We start from the raw sequence: 16,327 nt of genomic DNA on the forward strand, positions 1-16,327 counted from the left end.
ACACATACACGCACACACATATACACGCACACACATATACACGCACACACATATATACACGCACACACACATATATATACATGCACACACACATATATATACATGCACACACACATACATATACATGCACACATACATATACATGCACACATACATATACATGCACACACACACATATATATATATATATATATATATATACATGCACACATACATATACATGCACACACACATACATATATATATATATATATACATGCACACATACATATATATATATATATATATATATATATATATACATATATATATATATATATATATATATACATATATATATATATATATACACACACACATACTTGCACACACACACACACACACATATATATATATATACATGCACCCATCCAAATATATACACACGCACACATACATATATACACACGCACACATACATATATACACACGCACACATACATATATACACATGCACACATACATATATACACATGCACACATACATATATACACATGCACACATACATATATACACATGCACACATACATATATATATATATATATATATATATATATATATATATATATATATATATATATATATATATATATATATATATAATTTAAAACACAAAAATATACCTCCAAACAAAAGCAAATACACCAAAAAGGCTTTTAAGCATAGTAAAAGAAAGGAGAGGTAAGAGAAAAACAGGGGGCTAGAGGGTGGGTAACCAGGACTGCAACAATGAATACTCTAACATCTACATTTATGGTAAGTGTACACAACTGTACTATGTTCTTCATGTTTCACTGTTGGTCATTTCATTTGGGAAGAAACCCAAAGCTATGGTTGGGAGGATGGATTTACACAGCATTAGGAGCAGCTATAAGGCCCTGCAGGACAGCAGTGGCAAAGCCAGCTCAGGATTTAGAGAAGAGAGATAAATGGTAATGTTTGGTGAACGTATGAACTGAGTTCCAGGTATCAGCTTCTAGAATGTCTCTGCAGAGGCAGAGGGGGGAAAGCACAGACTGATACAGCATCCACTTTCCAAGCTTTTTTGTGATGAATTCTTGTGCAGAATTTGTCCAACTGATGGTTCTGGGGAGAGGCAAAAAGATATATGCCTCTGCTCCCCCATTTGAGAAAGGCTGCAGAAGTAGATGCAGCCCTGGTGGAATGAGATCTGATCCCCTTGGGGATAGGTTTACCATGGTGCATATAGCAGAAATTAATACAATGGCTTATCCATTTGGAAATAGTCTGCTTTGAAATAGCTTTTCCCTCTACCCCTGCAGCAAATGCCACCAATAGTTGTTCAGATTTTCTTTGAGATTTTGTCCTGTTTAAGTAGAATCTAAGTTGTCTGTGTACATCCAATGAATGCAGAATCTGCTCACCCTTGTTCTGTGGATCGGGAAAGAATGTTGGCAGATGAATGGTCTGATTAAGAGCCACACTGGATACCACCTTAGGCAAGAAAGATGGATTGGTCCTGAGCGCCACCCTGTCCAGATGAAAAATAATGAAAGGCTCCACTGCCATAAGAGCCTGTAATTCTGAAATCCTTCTAGCTGAAGTGACTGCTAAAAGGAAAGCTGTTTTCCAGGAGAGAAATTTTAGATCTGCAGTAGCAGCTGGCTCAAAAGGAGGGAGAGAGTTTTTCCAAAACAAAATTGAGGTCCCTTGCAGGAGTTGGTGCTCTCGTGGGAGGTCTTAAATATTTGGCCCCTCTGAGATGCTGCTTTAGCAGAGGATGAGAGAAGTGGGGAGGGTTCTGTGTTGTAATGAGCTGAAATGGCAGAGGCATGGATTTTTATGGAAGAAAACGATAGGCCCTTGTGAAGCATCTCAGTTAAGTATTGCAGAATCGAAGGAATATTGGGCATTGCTGTGCTTATTCCTTGTGATTGGGTCCAGGCACAATCTTTTCCATTTGTCAGCATAAGATTTTCTAGTACTAGGCCCTCTAGCCTTCAAAATTACATCCATCACAGGTTTGCTGAGGGATGCCAAGGGTGAAACTAGTTAGCCACGCTACAAGATTAAAAATTTGGAGCAGTGTGCAGAATTTGGTAGTTCTGCTGAGACAGTAGGTAAGGTGTCTGAGGCAGGTGCCACGGAGAAAGGTGTGACATTGCACAGGAGTGGGTACCAGTATTGGCGAGGCCAGTCTGGAGCAATCAGAATCATTTTTGGTTTGTCCTGTGACTTAGAACATTGGAGAGCAGAGGCAGAGGGGGGAAAAGCACAGACTGACACAGCATCCACTTTCCAAGCTTTTTTGTGATGAATTCTTGTGCAGAATTTGTCCAACTGATGGTTCTGGGGTGAGGCAAAAAGATATATGCCTTTGCTCCCCCATTTGCATGTCAACATGTTGAAAACTTGTGGTTCCAGTTTCCATTCGTGTGGGTCCATAAGATTTCTGCTTAGTTCGTCTGCCAGAGTATTTAGCTTTCCTGGCAGAAATTGAGCTTGTAATTGTATTTTATAGGTCAAGGCCATGTTCCACAATACCATGGCTAGTCTGCAAAGGGGGTATGAATGTGTATCCCCCTGCTTGTTTATGTACAACATAACTGTGGTGTTGTCTGTCTATCATTAGTTGTCGTGGATGAAGGCAGTCCTTTAAGGCTGTCTATGCACTTCTGATTCATATGTAGGTACATTTGATTTGGGCTCCATTTGCCCTGAATGCATTTTCCTGCCAGATGAGCCCACCAAGCATAATCTGATGCTTGTGTAGTTGGGGTTTGGGCGGCAGGGGGTGGAGTGAATGGCAGTCCCTTGTCTTTGGTGGCAGGCCTCTGCCCACCATAGGAATTCTAGTTGCAGGCAAGGTATAATTGGAATCATTGTTTCTAGCCTGTGACAATGTTGACTCAAATTTTTTTAAGTACCACTAAAGTTTCCTCATATGCAGTCTTACATATGGAATTAGATGAATGCAGGAGGCCATGAACCCCAAGGCTTGCAGAATTAGTCTTGCAGATAGCAGGGTTTTTGTGGCCACCTGTCTGAAGTCACCAACTGAATTTGCTTTCCGGCGTAAGGTAAGTCATCTGGGCAGCTGTATTCACGCTTGCACCCAGGAATGTAATTTTTTGAGAGGGTACCAGTTGTGATTTCTTTTAGTTTATGGTGTACCTTAGACAAGATAGAACCCTTTTTACAAACGCCAGATGCTTTAGAAGAATTCCTTGTTTTCTGCCTGAATTAGACCATCGTCCAGGTATGGATATATATGAATATTTTTTTGCCTGCAAAATGCAATTACTGGAGCCATGCACTTTGTGAAGACCGTGGGCGCAGTAGATAAGCCAAGGGGCAGTGCAGAGAACTGGTAATACAAGTAGCCTGCTTTGAAGCTGAGGTATCTTCTGCAAGATTCCCTGATTGGGATATGCAGGTAAACCTCTTAAGTCTAGAGTTACCAACCAGGCATCTTTGCCTAGCATAGGTAGTAACTGATGAAGAGTCAGCATCTTGAATTTTGGATTGTCCAGAAATGTGCTTAGAGTGAATAAGTCCAGAATTGGATGCCATGATTTGTCTTTTCTGGGTACCAGGAAAAGTCTTGAATAGAAACCTTGTCCCTTTTCCGCTTCTGGTATTGGTTGAACAGCCCCCATGCTCATGAGGGACAGAACTTGTTTCTGGGCCTCTGCCCACTGATTTGGGGGCAGATCTGGCCATCTGTTTGGGAATGGCAATGTGTGGAAATTAAATCTGTATCCCTGGCATACTATATTTAAAACACATTTATCCTGGATAATAAGTTGCCAGTTTCGTGCATGAAGTGCCAGTTTCCCCCCCAAAGGGGCAACTAAAAGGTAAGTGCTTGGTGTTTGTCGAGTGAAGTAATTGAGACAGTTTACCATAGGAAGGTGCCTTGTTTCCAGATTTAGAGGTGGATGCACCCTATTGTTTTGTTCTAAAAGTTCCTTGTGACCGAAACCTGGAGCCTTTGGAATGTCTGGATTTGACTTGAGCAGTTCCTCGAGGGAACTGGAAAGGACCAGTTCTTAGTAGGTCAGTGCCTTTTAAATCTTGGAGGTTGCACTTGTAAGAAATCTTTCACAGTTTGCACAGGTTTAGCTTTATCGTCCATCTTTAACACGTCTTCAGCCTTATTACCAAAGAGACTGTCCTGTTGTAAAGGAGCATCTAGCAATTTTGCTTTAACATGGTCAGGCAGAGTTTGCTCTTTGAGCCAAGCATGCCTTCTTAGCACAGATCCAGTTACAGCAGCCCTGCAAGAGGCCTCCAAGGAATCAAAACCACATTGCAAAGTATGTTTTCCAACTTGTTCAGCTAAATGTAATAAATCCTGCAAATCGTTATTTTCCACACAGAGATTAACATCATTTTCTGTCTTAGTCCCATGATATGCTGTTGATATTTAAGCATATGAAACTGACCGTTTAAAGCCCTGATTGCCAAGGTTGCAGATGTGTAAACCTTCTTACCCCATCTATCCAGCGCCCTGGAATCTCTATCAGAAGGGGTAGGATTTTTAGCAGTAGAGGCCTTAATGCCCTTGGGACCAGGAGAAATGGTTTCAGGATCAGCAGTAGGATTTTTGAAAAGTAATTTGTGGGAGTCAGGAACCCTGAAGTATCCGTCTGACTTACTAGGAGCCGGAGGCAGAGAATCAGGAATTGTACTAGACTCTGAAAAAAAAACATCAACAATGTCTAGAACAGGAGGTATAGCCAAAGGCCTATGCTGAAGAAGAAGAAAATCCCCAAGTCTCTTTTTAGATTCAGAGAAATCCTGACTTTCCTAGTGGAAAGGTTCCCTAAAGGTATGTTAAGTTTCTCCAAAAGAGAAATCCTCAGGGGGAGAAGCAGAAGGGATGGAATCTTCTGCGTCAAAGCCCTCATAAGTAGGCATAGATAAATCCTGTTGAGTAGAAGAATCAGAAGAAATAGAATCCTGATCAGAAGATTCACAGTCAATGTCTTGCCTAGGCCTCTTAGCAGGAGGGGGTTGGCTAAGCTACCCCTGATCAAGGTAATTAAATCTTCAGCCATTTTGATAATTTTTTTAGGCATAGGGGCCTGCACACGTGGCCCAAGTGTTGGTTTTTTAGACATAGAAGTAGATTTTGGCCTTAGTTTTGAAGATGGTGTCAGTTTAATATACAAATCTTTAGGCCTGTAAACACCCTCAGAAGCCAGTGCCTGTACAGTGCTCTGGACCCATCTAAAGTAGAGACATCAGTGGGTTCAATACTTAAAGCATCCCGCGGCATAGCAGACTCCAAATGCGTCTCAGTAGAGGTCTGCGAATCAAAAGTAGCTGGCATCAGGGACTGCGAAAGCACCTCACCGAGTACCGGTGAACTAGCGTCTGGCTTAGAAGCGTTGTCGTCAGTTTTGGACCTAGACAGCCAGTCTCTTTCTTTGTATTTTTCAGGTATTTCAGTAGTCTGATTGCTAACAGACAATTTCTGGATAGTTAAATCGTGAGCCAAAATATTTAGAAGCAAAAATGTACTGACATTTAATAGCGCGTTGATTAAATCTAGCACAAAACATACCAGGCACGTTATGATCAGGGCCTAGGCAAGGAATACAGTACAAATGAAAATCCTTATGAGGTATTTGCTTCCTACAAGTAATGCAATTAACTTTTACTGACATTGGCAAGGAGCAAGAAAAAGTTTCCCCAACAGGGTACAGCTTTTAGTTTACGACTTTGGTTCTGAAACACGAAAACGAAAATTTCAGGAGTCGGCCGACCGGCACTTGCAAACTGCTTCTACTTCGGGCACCGCTCAGCAAGAAAGACTGATGTAATGGCATCGGCTACATGTTTTATACTCCTGATGACCTGACGTCATGGAAGAGAGCAACAGACAGGACCCAAAGACTTTGTTAATCAGGCCTACTGAGAGCAACCAACCAGCAGATTACCCAAATGTAATGACTGCAACAGTGAAACACGAAGAACATCTGGAGTTTGGTGATCAGTTTCAATCTGAATAGCTCAACCATAAATATAATCATGAAACTCTGAACATGCAAATATTGCTAGAAGTTTTCCCGATCTGAGCATATTGCATTTCAGTTTGCATAAGGTTTCTAGATGCATAGGTTACTGGTCTGCCTTCTTGAAAAAAAACTGTCAAGACCAAATTTTGAGGCATCATAGGAAAGAAGTACTGGTTTATTGACATCATAGTATCTTCATGCAGGCGGGATGGCAATTTTGCACTTAAAGTCTTCAAATGCTCTCTGGTGCTGTTCCAACCAAGGCCATGTAACATTTTTGCACGTCATCTCACTGAAGTGTGCTTTAAACTTGCCTAAATAGTTGACCATGCCAAGAAAACACTGTAGACCTTGAAATCTGGTGCTGGCATCTCAAGAATAGCCACTTGCTTGGATGGGTCTGGTCTTAAGCCAGTACTGGCAAATAACCTACATATCTGACTTCTGGCAGTCAGAATTTCCACTTTAGAGGACCAAGCTTTAAGTTCATTTCACGTGCTCTTTCTAGAATGGTCAAGATGTGTGTCATGCTCTGCTTCACTCTCACTCCAACCAAAAATCATCTAGTATGGCATAAGGATAACCTAAAAAGTTTGCTCCATTGCACGCTGAAAGCCTTCACTTAAAGAATTTATTCCAAATGGCATCCATAGGAATTTTCATCTGGCAAACAAGTAGTCAGTAATGAGGATTTGCAATAGAGCATCACTTGCCAAAATGAACTTTTTGCATCCAAGACAGAAAACAGTGGCATTCAGTATTAGGGCTGCGACTTCGACTGTACAAACTGGATGATGCTGTCTCTAATGCTCTTTTCAAATCTCTTGGGTCAATACATATTCTGATTTTGTCTGAGCCTTCCTTGTGGGTTGCTACCATGGATGACATTCACTCTGTTCTGTAACTGGACAAATTACACCTTGCTGCACCATTTTATCCAACTGAACTTTAACTTTATCCTGTATAGCTATCGGAACTTGTCTTGCTGGTCTGATCACTGGACTGACCTTTGGGTCTAACTTCATAGAATACACAACTGGACATTTGCCCAACTTGTCATCAAAAACACTGGCATACTCTTGAAAAAATGGCTTCAGAAAAATTGGAACTAGGATATGCGCTTATATGATGAACTTTAAGAATGAATCTTTCTCTTACTAAACTGTCTCAGAGACCCAATAAAGACTGCAGAGGTCTTCGGACTACATAGAACAAAAGTTTAACATTTGCTAGCCAAACATGAAAGCACAGAGTCTTCAGTTTGAATTTCACCATCTTCATAAGCAACAAGTTTTGCACTACTAGCCACCTCTCTCACTTTAGCAAATTACATAACATTACACTCTGAACCAGTGTCTACTTTGAGCTCAGTGGATTTACCACTGATCTGGACAGTACAAAATACTTTCTTTGCCAATAAATTCACTGCATAGGATCATAGGAGGTTACTAGGCCATTGGTCACGACGCACTTGTAAGCCTAAGAGTTTAGCCCATGTTTAGACAAATCAGCACCTGATGCCCCTGTCCAGCAGGGACATGGGTGGAATCCTAGGGGTATATTTTCTGTTCCCTATCCAGTTATCTAGGTTACACTTAAAAAGTGGTAAAGAGGTACTATGCTTGATGTGGAGGAGTTGTCTAGTCCATAGATGGGGAGTCTCTGGGAACAAATCTGTCCCGCCAACAATTCCTGTTGATGTCAAACATCAGGTTGAGGCCGCGCGTGCTAGTTATTCGAGTAGAGCTTGACTTGCAGATATGAAGTAGTCCCCATCAAGGTTGAGTCCATGATTACCTTGTATGCCAGACAGAGGTCCTCTGAGGAGTCTGTATGAAACCAAGTAGAGGGATAGAGCTTTTAGCCCATCTGTGTATGGTAGATGTTTGAAGCCCTGGATTCTCCTGGTGAGGAACCTCTGTGGTCTCTCCATCTGCTGCATGTGCTTTGTGAGGTACGTGCTTTGTGAGGTACATGCCAAAAGGGGTGTTTTATTCAAGAGCAGCCTTCTAAGGGAAGAATACACAGATGTTATGACCTCCTTTGTCCCTGGATGAGATACCCTTACTTATGGAGGTGGGCCATGTAAAAGGTTTTCCATACAACGGAAGAAACATGGTGGTCATAAGTCAGGTTGCTGTCAACCTGGGTGCCCAAATCCCTCATGACTGACAGAGTGCTTAGGACATTAATGTGACAATTTGTGGGGACATCATTCTCCCCAAAGGGACAAGGATGCATTTTTTGGTATTCAGCTTGAGGTAATGTTTCTGGCACCAGTCATTTGAGTGGGACCCTCTTGTAGGATGTCCACATCATTAGGGGAATTGATGACAGCACCCAGCTTGCAGTCATCTGCGAACTGTCAGCCATAGCCCACTGGTTTTGGCCTGCACCTCAGAAAATTATATCCCAAATAACAGAGGCCCCAAGACCAAACCCTGGAGTATGCCACTTGTTACTGGTCTACTGCTTGAGGTGGCTTCCCCTATTTTGACTACGTGGGTTCTATCAGTGAGCCAGTTTACTACCCATCTTTTAACATATGGATTGATGCCTAGATGAGAGCGCATCTATTATGCTAGAGTGGGGAACAGTGTCAAAGGCTTTGGCCAGGTCAAGGTAGGCAGTGTGCACAGTCTTCCCCTCGTCCATGACTTTGGTGACGATCTCAAAGTAATCGACTAAATTTAGCAGACATGACCTCCCCTTGACGAAGCCAAACTGTGTGGGATCAAGTGTTTGGAGGTTGCCAATGTCCTAGTTAATGAGGTCCATGATAATCCATTCCATGGCCTTGCAGATCAGGCTAGTTAGGCTGATGGGTCTATAATTTCCCGGATCGGTGGACGCTCCACTTTTGTGTAAAGGGATGACCATGGCTGCCCTCCACTCAGCTGGGACAAAGGCAGTACTCAGGCTTTGGTTGACTAGGGTGCCTAATGGTGCTGCAAGTTCCTGCAGGATGCAGCCTGAGAAGTTATCGGGTCCCAGGCTGTATTTTTTGCCTTTGAGAGAGCAGTGATGACCTGTTCCCTAAATATAAGGGGAAGGGGGCAGGTAATGAGGATGTCCTGATTTACTGACTGGGGGAGGGGGCAGAGGTAAAGTTTTCACTGAATCGGTCACCCAGCAAGTTTGCTGTATCTACAGCATTTGTATATGTGGTGTCCTTGACCACTAGTTCTGAACAGATCTGAGTGTTTCCTTTGAGGTTGCAGACATATGTGAAGAAGGCCTTATAATTGTCTAGTAGAGGTGGTGAATTTGGACTCTGTTTTCTATGGAGGATTTCACTAGTGCTCTTATTTGCTTGTTTAGGCTAAGGACACCCACTCCTTGGTCAGCAAGGTTTTCCTTTTGTTAGAGTTTATTTATTGCAGATTCCCACCAGACAGGTTTACTCTTCCTTGCAGAGGATGATTTAGTCCTGTCGGGTATTCCCGACTGGATGCATCTATATAAAATGCTTGAATAGTGCTTTGGTGCAGTTATGGATATTGGTGCTAGTTCCTACAGAAAGGGAGGGGGCTGTGAAGCTGTTTATACCATCCATCAGGAGGCTGTAATTGGTTTTTGAGAAGATTTTACGTCTGATCCTAGCTAGAGGGGGGTTGGGGGAGACAGACTTCAAAATTGATCACTTTGTGGCCGGATCTTAACAGGCAGGATGATACTATAGAGATGCTGCAGTGGTTATTCATGTTGGTTAATACCAAGTCCAAGATATTATCACTTCTTGTGGGTATAGCAACTAGTTGTTCCAAGGCATTTGCATAAACAAAAATCAAGGAATCTCTGGGCATTTGTTTTCTGGGATGAGTAGTACTTCCAAGTCTAGGTTTGGGAAGTTAAAGTCACCCAGGATCAAGGTTGAATCTTTATAGATTCAAACAGGTCCAAATAGGTGGATTGGACATCTTTAGTCAGATTCAGGGGCTGGTAGCTAGCTATGATTTGAATAGGGGCCAATGGTTAACTGCACCTGGAGTGTCACCTGTGCGTCATACTGTTCGACCAGTCTGATGGTGTGCATGTCTAATGTATATTGAAACGCCACCCTTTTGGCTTTACTGCCCACAGTCTGGGGTATGAATGTATGACAGGATGAGTAACCAAGTAAGGCTGGGGTACTCTCTGCAGCTTTGAACCGGGTTTCTTTGATTGCACAGATGTCAGCATTTTTCAGGGTTAGGAATGCTTGCAATGAGTACAGTGTCATGTTAAGACTCCTAGCGTTTAGCAACATGACCTTTGTGGTTTGCTGAAATTTTTATGTTGGTAGTTTTAACCTCATCACTTTTCCTCAAAAAAAGGCACTACAGTGTAGGCAAGAGCCTTTGCCAGAAGTCTGAAGCCCAGGTGTAACAGATACAGTCCATCTCTGGCAAAGAATCACGGTCTGTCTATCCTATCTTCCCAGGCTGTCAGGATCCTCTTGCAGTGACACCAAACACTAAGCCAACTGATAAAGTCAAACAATTTCTGTTTTTATTGAGGCATCATTCTGGGTGACGACAGAATGCTGCTTAAGGCTAGGGACATACCTGCTTGGGACACCATCAGTGAAGCTCAATCATGTTTCTCTCCATATAGTCCAGAAAGGTACACCAAGTCATTCACACCAACATGGACTATGACAGAGTCAGTACTTTTTACCCATGTTCTATATCTTTTACCTGGAGTGTTTTTATTAATTCTTGTTATATTACTATGCTCAGCATACATGATGTAACCTGTTTTGTGTATTATGCTGGATGTACTGTATTTGTATAACTTGATGTTGGAGCTTTTCTCCCCGGGCCTCCACTGAAAATGGACCTGGTCCAGTCGGAATTTCCCGGTTAACAAATGTAAAATAAATAAATAAAATACTTGCTGAAAGACTTGAGTGCGTGTGTGGTATGGTGAATTCTGGCACTGTGTGGTATGGTGGATTCTGGCGCCTGACAAACTAACCATGACTTTATCCATACCCACCCTGATGACAGGCACATTGGTGCGTCTCACAATGAAGTCTATGACCAATATGTTGGGTTTACGGTGAAGCCTTAGTGGTTGAGAGGCAGAGGTGTGTGGACTATGCGTAGTATGTGGTATGTTGGGCTGTGGAGATGGTGTTTTTGCCTCTGTCTCCTTTGTTTGGGTATGTTTATGCGTAGGACCACCACATATGTAGATGTGGGTGGTGTCTGAGGTGTAATGATTGTGCTGACAACCTTTTCAGTGCCAGATATACTGTCTTGAGGGGGAAGACAGCTTGGACTCTAGGTTCCTAACGTAATTGCATCTCTCAAATTGTGCTCCTAGGTGGTAGTAGTAGATGGTTGTCCATGTACATGAAGCAGTTGCTATACTGTCTCAGAATGCTCATATCAACCAGACTGGCAAGAGAAACTATAGAAAATTGTCCATCCATACTTGTCAGAATCTGACAGAGAAAGGCCAGGGAGAGCTAAGGGGTGGACCTAAAGCCCAAGTGCTTAAACCAAAACTAAGCTTAGAACACCACTTATTTTAGACCGTCTATAAACAAGCAGTAATAAATGCAACAGAAAAGATGCAGTTGAACATTTTAGAAAACAGGCAACAAGTAGCAGGAAAAAGCAAAGCAAGATGGAGTAACGCATGAGTAGGAAGAAAAATTAGAAAAACAAGCAGCTGAATAAAGTATCTTTTTTATATAAAGTGGAAAGGGAGAGAGAGCAGGAACAGAAAATAGTTTAAGGTTAAGGGACTAATGGGTTTGGCCTTTGCAAATGATTTCTGTATTAGGTAGAATGAGATGGGACTGGGAATAGTGTCCCAGATCAAATTTACAGTAGGGGCGGGCAACTGCAAGAGCCACCAACTTTAACACAATAGGATGGGAGAAAAAAAAAAAAGTTTCACCACAGATGAAAACACAATGCCAGCAAATACATAAACAATTAAGTCAAGCAAAAACAAAGACAGTGCAGAACCCTGAACAAAGCGCAAAAAATATACTTAACCTTTTTACCAATTACTGATGCACCATCTACCTAGAGTAGAGAAGTGCAGCTCTCAATATGATCAACTTGCTTTGAGTAACCCTTCTTTACAACGGTGTGAGGTTGACTTGATTTGTAAAACTTTTGAAAATGGTTCCATTTCTTACACTTGTGGCATTGCTGACCAAATGCCAAGCATTTTTCTCAGACTCGTGACTGGCACCACAACTGCAACAGTTAACTATAAAGCTAGATTTGTATTTTGCTGAGTCATGGTGATACTGCAATGAGCATGCTCCTTTAACTGACCTAGTCTTAGAACCTGCTGGAAAACTACATGGTTTCCTCGGGGAACCCTCAGGGGTTGTGGCTGCCATGTGCTTAGGCCTGCTTCTGTTTGCCATGTGTTGCATGCTGTCTACACTTGCTCTGGAGCCTCCTAAAACCATGCTTTTATCACTTGCAAGCTTGTGCGCCCCCTTGTGACTTTATGGATTTGACAAATCTCAATAGCTTTGCTTAGAGTTAAATAATTGTCACAAAGCAAAATCTCTCTCATCAGCACTATTAACACCACACACAACCCTGTCATTCATCAACTCATGTTTTAAGTCACCAAAACACATTTTAGCTTTGTTCCTCATGTCAGTGAACTAAGCTACAAAAGTCTCCCTGGTTTCTGATATTGTGTAAAAACAATGCCTCTCTAATGTAATAGTTATCTGGGGATTACACATTTCTCAATTTGTGCTTCAAACACTTGGGGTCTTCCCTGGATTCAGCCTGTACAACACTGTGGGTTTCACCTTCTCCCTCATATACTGCTGGTACATACACAAATGAACGCTCTCTTTCAACAGCCTCTGACCCACCTAAATTTAGCAAAATGAATGCCCTGGTGTGTGCGTCTTTCTCGGAATAAACTGCTTGTATAAAAATAGCACAATCTCTCAAATATTCTCCAATTCTCTGCAATAATCTGATAAAATACAAGTGGTGAGGGCTTTCAAAATCAGTCTGCCACATTAACACATAGCAGTGAAGGAATCTGCAAATATGCATGAACATACACACACATGCCAGAAATTTCTGCCAGTATTCTTAACTATGCCCAACAGCACAAACCTCTGACAAATTAACTTCTCTTGGGCACTGTACAACTCTTGAAATTACTGTACTGGTCAATTATTTTTAGAAATATTTCAAAATAACTGCACTGTGCAAATGAACTGGGCAGAAGCTCAGAGTAACATTCTGAAGTAACTGCACTTTGCGAATAAATAGTACATGGCACACAAACTTCTCCACACTGGCGGCACTTTGCTAGATAATGCTTTACAGTGCAAGAAACACTCTAATGGCAGCACTTTGGAAAGAGACAAACCCAGCACAAAAAACTTTTCAAAAAGGCTGTACTTTGATTGTAAAATAAAAACAAAAACATTTTCTAGATGGAAGGACTGCTGTCCTCATGAAGTAGAAAAACACTCTACATTTTCTTTCTACAATGTGAAGACTACCAATTTAAAAAAATGTGCTCCAGCTGAATCTGAAAGACCCCTTATGGCAGTTTAAGATCTGGACAGTCGTTCAAGCAGCTGCTAACAGACTCAACTGGACAGTATGATTTTCAATTGTACCAACTAAATCAAGATGACATCCCTGAACTTCTGACAGGTGTCAGAGATTCCAGTAGTACAGCTATGCACGTCACAGCTCACCTTATTACGCAGACTGAAACCTTCAACACCAAATAAATGCCACTCCAGATCTGTTGCTGTTAATGTCAGTCATTTTTATTGCTGAAGGGTAGTCAGACATTTTAATCTCTTAGAAAAATCCTCTATGCCTAAAGCCCATTAGTCAAGAATTCTTACTTGTGGCCTTAACTTTTGTTTTTTTTTTTTTTTTGGGGGGGGGGCAAGGTTTACTCTACTTTTTTTTATATTGGCCCCATCATTAAACTTTTGCATCCTTCAAACGGCAATTGTATCTGCATTATGTCAGATATATGAGAATCACAACTTCTAGTTCTACAGTGAAGATATGTTTGTTTTCCATATAGCCAGAGTTTATCTTTATATAAAGACTCCAATTTTTATCCATATCTCAGACACCTGTAAAGTGCTTTACAACTGTAGTGTGATATTTTTGAAATTAAAAGAACTGCTGCACTTCAGTCGCATGAAGTTGCAAAAGGTAAAGCAGTGCATGAACAATCTCAAAGAATGGCTGAATTGCAGGCCACTGACTGACCTGAACAGAAAAATAAATGACTGGATTAAATGTGTGAACTGCGAATGCAACAAAGCCCTATCCTTTCTTTTCACTTTTCAGGGAATGGGACTTCACCACCCAGGCTCTTAAGACACACGAACCATTTATCCACTTAAAAAAGTTTACCATTTTAACTAGTAAACCTTTTTGCAAGTTTTTCCAGTAAGTCATTCAGTGACAGGTGATTCAATTCACTCAGCCATCCAAACAATGTTGACCTAAATGACTATACAAATGGCTGTCTTCTGCCACTACAGAAGGCTCCTTGGTGATATCAAGACTTAATTTACCAGAAAGGAAGTTGGTACTTGCCCATACTGACCAATTCTGAATGACAGTCATGACAGATTTACACAGTCTTGTATACATACAAGAACAACCATTTTCAAAAACAAGTGTCAAGACAGCCTCTTGCTTTACATTTACAGAGAATATGCACATGCCTGTTTCAAACTGAAGAACAGACTTCATTCCTTAGGTTATGGACCAGTCAACACTAAACAGTGCAAGAGAACTTGACATGCGATTCAGATACAGAAGTAACTCATTACACTGCTTGAGGGCCTTCTCTAAAAATCAGCAAAAAATCTACTTTGCTTTCAAGAACAGTAAAGATATGAGGGAAGTTAACATCTTTGAAAGAAAGATGCACAGAACATAATTTAGCCAAATTAATCTTCAACATATTTCAAAAACTACCCAAAAGGTCTCCTGAATCACAATTCATACAGCACTGGGTCATCAACATGTATGACAGAATTTTGCTGCTAAATCTGGCCATCTTAAACTGAATGTTAAATGTCCCAGTCAAAGCTGTCTGGGGGGGGGGGGGGGGGTAAGGATAGGCAACACTGATGCACAAATCAGTCTAGTCCACAGATAAAAAAATATCAGTGTCCAAAAAGTGATGCCGCAGGACAAAATCTGTAGCTTCACTTACTACACGCGACAATCCCAGTTGACCATTACTGATGCAACAAAGTCAATCACTACAAAATGTAAGATTTTACTGATCTGTAGTTAATCTCTGGGATACACAAGGAAGATACACAAGGAAGATACCAATGCCCACCTCCCCAAAATATATTTAGCACCCCTTCTTTGACTGCAGGCTTCAATCAGTATCATTCAATTCTATAAAAGGAGGATCTGGTCAAGGTAACCAGATATACAAATCCTCCAAACCAGTTGTGTCTTTCGGCTTTTCCCGGTTAGGGGTCGCCACAGCAGAACTCCAGTCAGCTGACTGGCAGTAGATTTTTACGTGCCGAGTTGCTAGCTCTGACGCATAACCTTCAACGAAGGAACGCCCATTCACACACGACTCCACACAGAAGACGCTTTTTAGCAGAGAATCAAACCGGATGTCTTACTGTGAGGCGATAACGCCACCACAGCACCACCACAGTAAATCCTTCAAACCAGTATTGTCATCTAAACATAAGCTATAGAACCCACAGTACCAACAATTGCACTCTACACTGATGCCCAGAGTTTGTCCCTTATTATCTTTATAAATTCTTAACACTACGCTGTTTTCTTTAAGTCCTCGAATTTATACAACAGAAGTAAAGCAAGTCTCCTAGTTGAGGCACTGTGTTGCCTTCATGGATAATGGACTAAATTGCAGCACAGCTGAAATGTGCCACAGGCTTCCAACCGCCAGCGATGTCTACGGCTAGTGACAACACCCAGTTACCAGAGAAGTATGTATAGAAATGCCCACCTACATATCCTAGGGAAAACAGGACATAATGCAAAATGAATACATTTTATTTTTTTTTAATAGCGTACCTTCTCCTGCCATTCAGCAGCCTCGTCCTCTTTCTTTTTCTTAGATTCTTCCAAATGATTAATTGCCAAGCTCAATTCTGCTAATTCAGCAGCCTAAAAAAATGAGGGAGGAAAACGTGTGAGCTTGTATATTTTGTCCTGCCAAGCAAATAAGACTACATCCTAAAAGCTGTCCATCCTTCAGGGAAATCAGCCAAGCAAAAGGCTACACAGTGGCAGCACAGCTACAAAAGAAATTGAGACATACCAAAAATTT

General features: G+C 41.5%; 1 protein-coding gene across 1 annotated transcript in view; it reads right to left on the reverse strand.

Annotated features, from left to right (window-relative positions):
• The window catches only part of MSN (moesin), a 580,418-nt gene that overhangs the window by 114,657 nt on the left and 449,434 nt on the right, over positions 1-16,327 (reverse strand). The window contains exon 11 of the mRNA XM_044057701.1: positions 16,072-16,164. Coding sequence (XP_043913636.1) covers positions 16,072-16,164 — 93 coding nt within the window. The remainder of the gene's footprint in view (positions 1-16,071; positions 16,165-16,327) is intronic.

This window comes from Protopterus annectens, chromosome 15.part0 (assembly GCF_019279795.1).
Source record: "Protopterus annectens isolate FY-2018-M chromosome 15.part0, PAN1.0, whole genome shotgun sequence".
NCBI classification, from domain to species: domain Eukaryota; kingdom Metazoa; phylum Chordata; order Ceratodontiformes; family Protopteridae; genus Protopterus; species Protopterus annectens.